The following is an 11,878-nucleotide window of genomic DNA, read 5'->3' on the forward strand; positions in this document are numbered from 1 at the left end:
AAATGTATCCCAATTGAAAATAATCAGAAAACAAATACATATGTAAATAAATGCATTTATAAATCAGATGTTACTCTGCTTGGTGATACTTATGTTGTATTTATTCACACACAAACGACAGCCTCATGCAAAAATACATTAACTGCATCAGGAGCAGGAAATCTGGGATTGTTCAGTTGATGTTTAATGTTGGTTAATCACTGGCTGCCAGAGCATTCTGGGAGTTATAGTTCAGCAACAGACAAGAGTCACAGGCGATCTACCCTGTTGTTATAAGACGACCCTTCTGGCTAGCTTGCAGCAAGAACAGGCCATCATCTCTCTCAAACATATATTTTACCTTCTTTTTCATTTTATGTGCATAGCTACTTGTGATTTTTAGTCTCAGTCATTCAAATTAGACTGCAGAGCTCAGACACTTACGGAGTGTTTAAAACCCCCCCCCCCCCCCCCACAAACATTGTGACCCCCAGCTGACAGTCTACAAAGTCTCTGCTCTTACACACACCCTACTGAAAGACTTGCAAGAACATTGTAGATTATATTAGGTGGACATTATAACAAATTTAATACATTCTATGGGTGGTTTCATGAGAATTAATCCTATAAATAGACTAAAACAAACTTGTTCAGTTACCTCTGTATATAAGATTATGAAAATATTTTGGGGAATAATAAAAACATTCAGTAAACCATTGTTTTTCCAAGATAAAAAGATTGTTGCAGCGTCTCCAGATTCTCACTTTATGGTCGCTCACAGCGCAGTTAACCCCTTCCCTTCTGAGTAAAAGAGGTTTCGATCAGAGTCTGATTTATACGCTGCTTACCAGTAAAGCCCACCAATAGGATATGTCCACTGTGTGAAGGTGACCTTAGTACAATGATTTATTGTTATATTCATTAGCAAAAGAATAAAAACATGGATTCCCTGATTAAGAGAACTCATTTAAAAACATTTTTATTATTTAAAAAGGATCCCTTTAAAAGTTAAGAAGGGTCGAAGTGTGTTTTTAATACTAAGCACCCGATGGTCAAGCTGTACCCCCAGTAAAACAACTATATTATGTAGTTCCCAAATCTAAACCCCAATACTTGTCCATTCTGGGTTTCACTCAATGAAACTCACCCAATAAATACTTTTAGAGTCATCAATATTGCATTATACAAAGGTGCCAAACTAATATTAACAGTATTCATTTTCTAACTCATATACGACAAATGTCTTGGATAAAAAATATTTTCTCCATTACAGGAAAGCGTGGCACAAAGTTAAAATTTAAACATTTGGACGTTAATCACCAAATATAGAAGAGATGGTACTTCTGTTAGGGAGCCAGACTGCAGATATCTGGTTACTATGTTTCCCAATGTAGCGGTCTATATGGCAAAGCTATGTACATTTCCAAATGCAAGATACTGTGAGGGCGTCATAAGCGTGTGCGGAGACAGGAGCATTAAAAACAAGATGCAGAATGGGATTGTTGGTTCCACAGGCAATTTACAATCATGACTGTCCATCTCTTTTCAGGGCCTCCAGCCTCCGCAGCAGAGCATTGCCAAACGCATCCCGATACGCAGGACTTATAGAGTCCAGCAAGGAGTAGATGGTCTCGTGGTACTGGCTGTGGTACCCTTCGTCAACCTGGTCAAACGCACAACCCACCACCTGAGGGGGCAGAAATACAAAAACCATATTACAGGACAAGCAAAAAACAAAAGATAATCTTAAAGATTAGGCAACACTGTACAGTAATAAGTTCGAGGTACCCTTAGGGTCTCCATAATTTTTTCAAGGCACCCCTAAGCCAAAATAATTACCAAGTAGTCATCCACCTTACTTACAACCAGCCCTGGCCGCGGCACCCCAGGGAGGTCGACGCAGCACCCAGTTTGGGAACCACTGGTAATAAGGGTTTATATATGTCTCCGTACAGATTACATAGTCCCAATACATCCTTCCCCCAGATTTCTGCAGAGATGCAATCTTCTTACTAGAAGTCTATGGACTTCAGGTCGCCAGGAAACCTATTACTTATAAACTATAATAAACCGAGATAATGTAACAACGTATCATTATATATTTCAGGAGAGTGTCACAATTTGCAACAATTAAAATGCAAATACTATGGTAAAATACCCGACCACCAAGCAGAAAGATTACAGAAGGAATGCATAGTCTGATATAGGGTGCACATTGGAAGCAGCACCTTTAAATAACTTTATCCTGGTGGGTGCCCTCCTGCAACATTTACAAAAGTAATTTTTTTTTTTTTCATTTTTAGTTTCTTTTTCCTTTTTTCAGCAATGTCGTTATATGAGAAGGCAGAATAGTGCAGACAGAAGCCACAAAGATAAAGCAATTAATTAGTAAATAGAGCTATAGTACTTGAACAGGCTAATAAATTAAAGTTACTGGAAGGTGGATTACCCAAAGGAGAAACACAAGTCTGCATGTCCTGTTACAACTGAAATGCATTTAATGCCATTAATGATTTATTACCCTTAGGCCGGCATCCGTGAGTTCAACACAGTATCTGGGCCCTTCCTTTATCTCCACATTGATATAGGCCATGTCCAGAGCGCAAGGTAAGTTCTTAGAGACAAACATGTTGGCGACGGCAAATAAGACGTCGTTCACAACAGCTTCAGCTTCCAGCCTCATGTCTTTTCCCTCTGACCCTTCCAGATCTCGGAATTCAGAATCTTGAGCATAAACAGCGTTAATTGGCAAGTCCACAGGATTGTAATCTACTTCCATTTTCTGGAGGAAAACAATGAAATCAACTTTCATGAATATGCAAGTTATTTGTTAAGATAAAAAGTAATCACAGACACATGAATCAATCTATGTAAATATAAATATTTTTTTCTAGGTTATCCCATTGTGACCATTAATAGAGGTCAATGACTTTTATACAGATAAAACAATTTACAAACTGAGTTAATCACTACTTTTTAATCTATTCGGGTATCATTTGATAGAGTTAAAAATACTGCCAAAAGCTGGACAAAAGTTATGCTTTGGACATTCTGCAAAATGTCTGACAACTCGGAACACGTGGGCAAGAAGCATAGCTCCCCATTAACCATGTTGTCTATTTATTTTACTCTGATACAACCCAATCCTTCTGAAATCCCATAATATTTAAGTCATAATTAAGGTGTCCACACATGATTTTGACCTAATTGGTCAGAAATTGTGTAATATATGAGCCCCCCATGAAAAGACTACAAAGTCCAGTCATCATCTGAGCCATAAGATGTCAGTCGTGAGAAAAATTCAGTTGCATGAGGACAGCATCAGAGAGTGAATCTCTACTAAGTTTATTAATAGAAAAACAATGTTAAGACGACCACGCATACAATTTAAAAAATGCATGCACGGAGAAAAGCCCCTTCCCAAAAGGACAGAGGGGATCCCCCTTCCCCAAAGGACAGAGGGGATCCCCCTTCCCCAAAGGACAGAGGGGATCCCCCTTCCCCAAAGGACAGAGGGGATCCCCCTTCCCCAAAGGACAGTGGGGACCCCCCTTCCCCAAAGGACAGAGGGGACCCCCCTTCCCCAAAGGACAGAGGGGATCCCCTTTCCCCAAAGGACAGAGGGGATCCCCCTTGCCCAAAAGACAGAGGGGATCCCCCTTGCCCAAAAGACAGAGGGGATCCCCCTTGCCCAAAAGACAGAGGGGATCCCCCTTGCCCAAAGGACAGAGGGGATCCCCCTTGCCCAAAGGACAGAGGGGATCCCCCTTCCCCAAAGGCAGAGGGGATCCCCCTTGCCCAAAGGACAGAGGGGAACCCCCTTCCCCAAACGCAGAGGGGATCCCCCTTCCCCAAAGACAGAGGGGAACCCCTAAACAATTTAAAAAAGCATGCACGGAGAAAACCCCCTTCCCCCACTGACAAAGAGAAATCCAGGATACCTGAGAAACTATTCCCATTGAAACACAAAAAATAATACAGAGGCCCCAGACTCTCAACCCCCGTTCAGGCTGAGACCCCCGGGTCACACTCTATCACCCCCCACTGGAAACAGACACAAGACCTCGGATTCCGCGGATATTTACCTGACAAATCCCAAGACAACTGCGCAGACTGAGTACACTGTACAGCCCTTCCGGTAATCTCATAACGTTTCCCAACGACACTTCCGCAGACGAGTCGAAATAACAGTGTCTCCAACCTTCTCCTCAGATATCTCTGTCGGCGGCCATTTTCTTGAAGATTAATATGACAGTGACAGTACGGAATTGACTCCAATAAAATGGCTGACAGCGGAGTCAGCGCGGTCTGTGGAGTAACAGGACTGCGGCGTCCAGTGACAGCTCCCTGTGCATCATGTCTGTGGTGTTATGTTCATACTGTATCATCTAATAAATGTTGCCGATAAATAACTAATTGCTCCTTACAAGCTGCCTGCGAGCTGAGCAGTATTATGGTACATGTTATATGACGGGACCAGAAGGTGCCAGAAACAAAGATGGCGGATTCTGCCATACCCCGATTTCTGTCAGAAAAGTGACGTCATTGTTTATGTCCAGAGACCACAACGAGCTGAGCCGGTACCGGAGCGTTAGGAGACACCGGGGCCAGCTCACGGCTGCTTACAGTGGGCACATGCAGGACCGGGGTCCCGGACCGTCTGACCCCTGGGAGACTGACAGCATCGCCGGGTGAGGGGCTGAGCTGCACGGATAGGCCCAGAGCACATCGTGACTGCTGTGTCAGGCAGAGTACGACTGTCACATATTGTGTCAGTGTGTCACTGACTGTATCATTGTATGACTAACACTGCCTGTGAGTGTGTTACTGAGTGTGAGTGGCCTGTTTCATTGCATGACTAACTCTAACTGTGTAAGTGTGTTTCTGAGTGTGAGTGGCCTGTATCATTGCATGATTGACACTGACTGTGTGTGAGTGGCCTGTATCATTGTATTACTGTCACTGTGTGTGTGTGCCACTTAATGACTGTCACAAACTATGTGTCACTGACTATCATTGTATGACTGACACTGATTGTGCCACTGACTGTGTGTGAGTGTATTTCTGAGTGTGAGTGGCCTGTATCATTGCATGATTGACACTGACTGTGTGTGAGTGTGTTTCTGAGTGTGAGTGGACTGTATCATTATATTACTGTCACTCTGTGTGTTTGCCACTTAATGACTGTCACAAACTATGCCAATGTGTCACTGACTGTATCATTGTATGACTGACACTGATTGTGTGTGAATGTGTTACTGAGTGTGAGTGGGCTGTATTATTGTATGACTGTTCTTTGATGATCTCTTTGTGTACAACTGTTTCTGTGTCGGTGACAGATTGGGACAGTGTCTGGCTAATAACCGGCCTCCCAAGAGACCAGCTGTCACGTTACCTGTATAACTAAATGTCTGACTGTGTACAATAGAGTAACTGACGGTGTCTGCCTGACTTTATGACTGACAGGCTGGCTTTGTAACATACTAAGTGGGGCTCCGAGAGCCCACACCAGCTGCGACCATGCCTTGGCCCTTCTCAGAGTCCATCAAGAAAAGGGCCTGCAGGTACCTGCTGCAGAGATACCTGGGCCACTTCCTGCAGGAGAAACTCAGCCTGGAGCAGCTCACCCTGGATTTGTACCAAGGCACCGGCTCCCTGTCAAAGGTTCCCCTGGATAAATGGGTAGGTCTGTGATATGTGGCCAATCAATAGCTGGGTTCAGTTATTGGTTCTTTAGTAAATATGTCTTATCAGTAGTGTTATTATTACTGTCATTTTTCACTGTCACTATGAAATGCCAATAGATTGTGCAATACTGTATTCTGTTATTGCTGTCATGCAGAGAAAATAACGCTTTATACTCTATATATTTTGTACTGTAACGGAGCTATACACTGCAAAGTTGAGACTTAATTATGGTCATGTTATTTGTGGAGATGTATGTATGCTAAAAGCTAAGATATATACATAATTATCTACATTTAGATTATTATAATTTATATTGTGCCATAATACTGTATTATAATTTGTTAACCAGGTTGTCATGTCATAATGCAGAGCCGTACATGTAGTAGAGAATGCTCTGCTTAGAAGAGCTTACAATTTAGAGAAAGAAGAGGAAAAGTATTCTCCATGTACAGGTAGCAGGTCTGAATACATCATATATGTATTTTAAGATGACAGAGCTAGCATTTAATATGCTATTTATAAATACAGACATGCTAAGAAATGTGTATTTCTACTAGATGTATTCTACCTTAGTAGTGAAGAGTTGTAAAATAGATAAAAATATGCCTGAATTATTATTAGTGTAATGTATTATCTTCTGTCCTCAGTGCGATGCATATAATTTATGCTTGTTTAATGCTATCTAAGGTTTTCATAACAAAAGTCACAAATGTGTTAAACATATATGTTTACAGATTGTAAGAACTACAAATAATAATTGCTATGATCGTGGTTGCAGAGCAGTGATTGGCAACAGGCAGTCGTAGGCCAGCTGTCGTCTTCTTGCACAAGTGAATTTGCACTCTACTAATATTCTCTCATCCGAGCTGTTCTGATATCACTGTGCTAGCATAGCGTACTTATAAATAACAAGCAAATCATGGATCATTTTGCTGCTGACCTGATTTATCTTGTAGTATATGATCTGTATAGTGTCAACTGTTTGTATTGTTATCAGCATTTAGTTGTATAGTTCCAGCCTATTCCACAGCACTTTACTATGTAAATAAAAATGTAGTAGAGGAATGTTTGTGAATACATAGGTCACACTAGTTTCTGTACTTTATTCCCGGGTTTGGCGCGGAGATCACATGATTCTGTTGGCTGTGACAGTGTGCACACCGTACAGCTGAATATGTTTTGTGTGTAAGGCTATGTACATACTGACACTTGCAATGCGGTTTTGAAAGATCATGTTTAAACCACATTCCCTCGATGTATGAATTTAATAGGTGTATGATAAGCTTTTAGATGTGTTTAATCTGTACTTTTTAAACGCGTGTCTGCGACAAACCAGGAAGTTATCTTGTTCAAGTCAAGGCAAGCGTTCGCAATGTGCTGCTATTTAGATGTATGCAAAGTTTTTAACTGAGTTGACGTGTGTCAGACGCACTAAATTTGGAAAAGACGTGTTAAAAATAAAGCACTAAAGCATAACGCAAGTGAAAATGGGAAAACTCAAATATATACAGTCTCATTTGGTACGGAGTTTTTTTTATTTTACATAGACTTAACATGAGTTAATATTCTGCATTGAAGATGTATTTCTAACACCACTGTTTATGGATCATAAATACCTATTTTAATAGGTTTTAGATACTGATATATGCCTGTACAGAGGGAGGTGGTGTGTACTGATACAATTTATCTGTAGAAAATTCATAATTCTATCAGATGTGTGTCTGTGCTAAAGACAGGTGAAAATAAATGTATATACTTTGGGTTAGATTTATGAATCCTTCATAAAAGGAAAAGGAGGTGTTGCCCATAGCACCCAATCAGATTCTAGTTATCATTTATCTGGAATTATAGCATATGCATCTAGTTGTTTGTAGCTTTGTAATAATAAAGGTTTCAGCAGAAGAAGACGGCATGTCCTGTTTTACTGATCAAGACGATGGTTGAAAGATACCATGGGAATTGGTTTCAACTGATTGATCAGCACAAAAACCTGACCATACAGGATTTACAAATATACTGAGTTTATTCCACTGTAAAACTACCTTTGCACTAAGCGGATATAAGACCATTATATAAAGTGTATTTGTAATCAATAGTTTATTTATACATGGAAAGTAACACATTTCTGTGGGTGGTAAACTCATGTCACCTCTGCCAGCTGCCATCTGTTTCTCCTATCTCTTCTTACCCTTACTTGGCATTAAATCTATCAGGGTGAGATACCCTCAGCTGCAGCCATTTACCACTGGTTTTGAAGGGAATGAAAATGTCCAAACTTTTATCAGAAAGTAAATATATATTAGATAGCAGACAACACATAAATATGATTAACCACAAGTAGATTTCTATTGATTTTTCACTGAAAGTGGAGGTCAATTGTTTTACTCTGAAATATATTACAGCAATTACTATTATAATTGATACTATTCCTACATATTGTAGATACTCAATCCACAGGTTGTGAGGTAACAGGTTTAACTCACTATAGTTTTGTTGTATTAGTCAGTAACTTTTGTTATGCATTTTCTGATTGTCTGCAGGTTGTTTTAGCTCTATGAGCATTTTAAATTTGCCTACACATTGATCTCATCCCAGAAATATACAGTAGACTCTCACTGTGAACCAATAAAGGAGGTTAGAATAAAAAAAACTACAGTGTTATTGAATGTTCTGAGTTAGAACTATGAGTGAGTGTTAGACTTTCACGGAAATATTACAGCAAGCAGGGAGCAACTTCTAAATGATTTACCAAGTGTGTGTGACGGCATTATTTAATGACATTTAACGACAGTAGTTATCAAGGTACACTTTTTTAAGTGTACCTTAGGTAAAATTCAAACTTAACTGACCATTTTCCTCTTATGAATATAACGTAAGCTCCGACAATAAGGGCCGGTTTCATCATTATCTTCCTGAGTGTATATTGTTACTTTATTTCTTATAATACAAAATAGTGAAAAGAGAATAATTTATCTTCACAGTATAGTCCTTTTATAAACAAACTAAAGTTAGAAAGTAAACATTTGGTTTTCTCTGTAGTTATGTAATTGATTTAAACAAAACATACATCTTTTTTTTTTTTTTTACAGCCATTAGCTAAAATACTGACAAACTAAAGTTGAAGATTTATGGATTTAATTGATGGATTTTTTGACATAAATCTATTATTGGGTATTTGTACGTACATGCAGATATTGAAGCACCAGTTTATATACAGATTTATTTTATGGCTGATATTGGTTATACAATTTAAATAGCAGAGAATAAAAAGCTCTTTCATACTTGACATATTGACTGCACTGTGTCAAGTCTCCCAATCAGTATTGAATATTTATGCTTCTGTGCACGTACCTCTTCCCCTTCTCATTCCATAATCAAGTAAAATAGACATATTTATTTTAGGTTTAAAGATGAACTCTGTTTTCACATGTCTTGGTATAAACTACTGTAATGTCTGATTGCTGTTTTACAAACTAACTTTTATTCCATACAAAATTCTTATTCTTTGCATATTGAAAGTTTGTAAATAATTTGTTTTTGTGGCACCTGCTTTTTTTTCTTCTACATCCTCTGTCTTGTATGATACAATTCTCCTTTCGAGGTGTGATTAACCAGCTTCTTCACATATTTCTCATGTCTGCAGAGTCTTAACGAAATACTGGAGTCGGCCGATGCCCCGTTGGAAGTGACTGATGGGTTTATACAGACCATCACCCTGTCTGTACCTTGGGGCTCCTTACTGCAGGAAAACTGTGCCCTGGAGGTGAAAGGGCTGGAGATGGTGTTCAGACCAAGGCCGCGACTACGTATGTAAAGCTCACGGAAATGCAACGTTTTTTGTTTTCACATGAGATCTGTCGCTATGATGAATAGAGATTCCCCCCCCGAATAAAGGATTGTTTTTTGTTTGTTATCATAACTGATGTGTAGCGTGCAGCAGTAGATGATAAGCTTTGCTTATCACACGGTATCTCCTTACCCTTGTTATGTGAGAAAAAGCAACAGAGGTAGCTTGTAGAGCGTTAGTTATCACCTCTGCAGACAGGCGTTGTTTCAGAAGCTCAATAGAGTTAGTTTGAGTGACCTGTGGACATCAAGATGCACATGGTTTCGGGGAGGGAGCCCCCCCACCTTCAGTTGTGTTATTGTATCCAAGTGTCATTCAATAAGCTCTGATGTGCTTCTGTCTGCAGGTGTTCCCTAGCGAGCTACCTGCGTTGTGAGTTTGCTGCAATGTTCAAGATAGGAAGGAATCATGTAGTGCTAGCTGGCACCAGTTTAGCTAACTTCATTATAAAAAGTGACAAAAATGTTATGGCCAACATAGAGATGCCTAAAGTTGGTCACATAAGGGGCGATCCTGCCACTGGGAGTCACTGGCCACATACATAGGTACTTAAATTGGCTGAGATCCGGGTGTTTAACTGTCGGCCTAAGTGGCCAGATCATTTTAACCCTCCACATTTGGCTCTCCTCTCCTCGGTCTGTCTATAAAAATAGTCCATCCTAAATGCAGCGGCAAGACTGGCCTTCCTCTCATCAATGGATGCGGTCAGATGATGACGTACTGTAATTGAGAATATTTTCAGCAGTTCATCTTATAATAACATTAAACAAGTACCTGTTAGAATGGCAGTGATAACAGATTTGCAGAACTGTGGGCCTTATTGTTTTCATTTAGTATTTGCATTTTTGCATCTTGTATTGTGTTTTGAGAGTGACTTTGTTTTACAGGTTCCGCCTCAGAGCCAATGTATTGGTCCAGCTTTATGACTAGTAGTATGCAGCTGGCCAGGGAGTGTTTAAGCCAGACTGATGACCAGGAGTCATCCCAACCGTTTGAGGGGCTTGAGAAGTTTGCAGAAACCATAGAAACCGGTAAGACCTTAATCTGATGGGGGATGTAATGCTACAGCTCAGATGTTGTGAAAAGGAGAGAGCAGAAAGCTTTACATGTCTAGAATACTTAACAAAAATGTATTTTACTTGGATTGACAACATATCAAGTTTTATGCGATTTCCACATGAAGCTAATAAAATTCTGTTCTAGTAGAAACATTTACAAGGTAGTCAGGGTGAATATGTACAACGTCAAGTGCTATTTTTTTTGCGCGTGGATCTGCGGGTTGTGATTTCAAAATGTTTTGCATATTGTTATTAAGCATCAGGGGCCCAGGTGATATAATTATATAGTTAATTTTAGCTTTAGGAAGCAACAACTCTGGGTCATAAGCCTGAAAATCACAGGTCAGCCAGGATTTGAATTCTGTTGGTCAGATGCTACACATCTGCCAAAACCCATATTTATCTGAATCCTGTCTCCGCATCTCAAGTAACTTGAAAATTATTATTGACCAATTTCAATTAACGTTGTCATTTTTCTGTTGCAGTTCTGAGACGTGTCAGAGTCACGTTTATTGATACCGTATTTAGAATAGAAAACATACCGGAAAACTCTAAAACAGGAACCGCACTTGAAATTCGAATCAGAAGGTAAGAGCTGCGACCTTTGTACATGTAGGGATGGGTGATCCCGTGCAGACAGGTGAGTGACTCGCTGTCTGTGGACTGTTCTCTCGCAGGACTGTGTACTCCGATGAGACCGTGGACGAGCATTCGGGGATCAACGTGCACAGACCCTCAGCGTTTGCTCACAAAGTTCTGGAACTAAGTGGCGTTTCTTTCTTCTGGGATGAATTCCTGGCATCTGCTAAATCCTCCCCCGTTTGTTCAACCTCAAAAGTGGTAATAAAGACAAAGCCGTTTTTTTTTTGTTTTGTTTCTAAATGATTTAGATCACAATCCCAGGAATAACGTGTGTCAGTTTGTAACCCATGCATGTGACTTTCACAGTCCCTTGCACTTCCTTTTGATAGTGTAAAGGGATAAATGTATTTTTCGTTATTACAGGGAAAATTGCCCATATTAGCCAGAATTTTTACGCAATTAGTGTAGCTCCTCAAATATATTGCTAAATTTACTTCTTAAGGAGTAGCAGGACATTAGTAAGGATATCTAATTCGTGTGCTTCATTAGACATTTATGCTGGCTAAGTATGTTACTTCAATTTTTTTAAAACTTATTATTATTATTTTTTACACACTTTTATGTTTAAATCCCTTAGGGGGGGAGATTTTGTGTCTATAGTGAATGCGGTGCAGGTGTAATATAACAGGAGGGAAGCACTTATTATCGTTCCTGACTATTAATC

At 39.8% G+C, this 11,878-nt stretch overlaps 2 protein-coding genes across 3 annotated transcripts in view; one reads left to right on the top strand and one right to left on the bottom strand.

Moving 5' to 3' along the window:
- Positions 1 to 449: 449 nt before the first annotated feature.
- Positions 450 to 4,161, bottom strand: GSKIP (GSK3B interacting protein). The gene is made up of 3 exons (XM_075193617.1): positions 4,065 to 4,161; positions 2,501 to 2,761; positions 450 to 1,666 (listed from the first exon to the last, which is right to left on the bottom strand). Exons 1-3 carry the CDS (start codon positions 4,125 to 4,127, stop codon positions 1,505 to 1,507), a joined length of 486 nt encoding a protein of 161 aa, XP_075049718.1. The 5' UTR covers positions 4,128 to 4,161; the 3' UTR covers positions 450 to 1,504.
- Positions 4,162 to 4,361: 200 nt separating this feature from the next.
- The window catches only part of ATG2B (autophagy related 2B), a 49,458-nt gene continuing 41,941 nt past the window's right edge, over positions 4,362 to 11,878 (top strand). For both annotated transcript variants that reach the window (XM_075193615.1, XM_075193616.1), the window contains exons 1-6: positions 4,362 to 4,670; positions 5,446 to 5,661; positions 9,311 to 9,473; positions 10,402 to 10,545; positions 11,058 to 11,160; positions 11,250 to 11,412. In XM_075193615.1, the coding sequence (XP_075049716.1) occupies positions 5,500 to 5,661; positions 9,311 to 9,473; positions 10,402 to 10,545; positions 11,058 to 11,160; positions 11,250 to 11,412 (735 nt within the window). In that variant the 5' untranslated portion in view covers positions 4,362 to 4,670; positions 5,446 to 5,499. The remainder of the gene's footprint in view (positions 4,671 to 5,445; positions 5,662 to 9,310; positions 9,474 to 10,401; positions 10,546 to 11,057; positions 11,161 to 11,249; positions 11,413 to 11,878) is intronic.

This window comes from Mixophyes fleayi, chromosome 12, assembly GCF_038048845.1.
Source record: "Mixophyes fleayi isolate aMixFle1 chromosome 12, aMixFle1.hap1, whole genome shotgun sequence".
Classification (NCBI taxonomy): Eukaryota; Metazoa; Chordata; class Amphibia; order Anura; family Limnodynastidae; genus Mixophyes; species Mixophyes fleayi.

Coding starts and splice junctions, on each gene's coding strand:
- GSKIP (XM_075193617.1), bottom strand. CDS start 4,127: ATGAGATTACCGGAAGGGCTGTACAGTGTACTCAGTCTGCGCAGTTGT. Junction 2,762..4,064: donor GTTGTCTTGGGATTTGTCAG/GTAAATATCCGC, acceptor GTTTTCCTCCAG/AAAATGGAAGTAGATTACAA. Junction 1,667..2,500: donor TCACGGATGCCGGCCTAAGG/GTAATAAATCAT, acceptor CTGCCCCCTCAG/GTGGTGGGTTGTGCGTTTGA.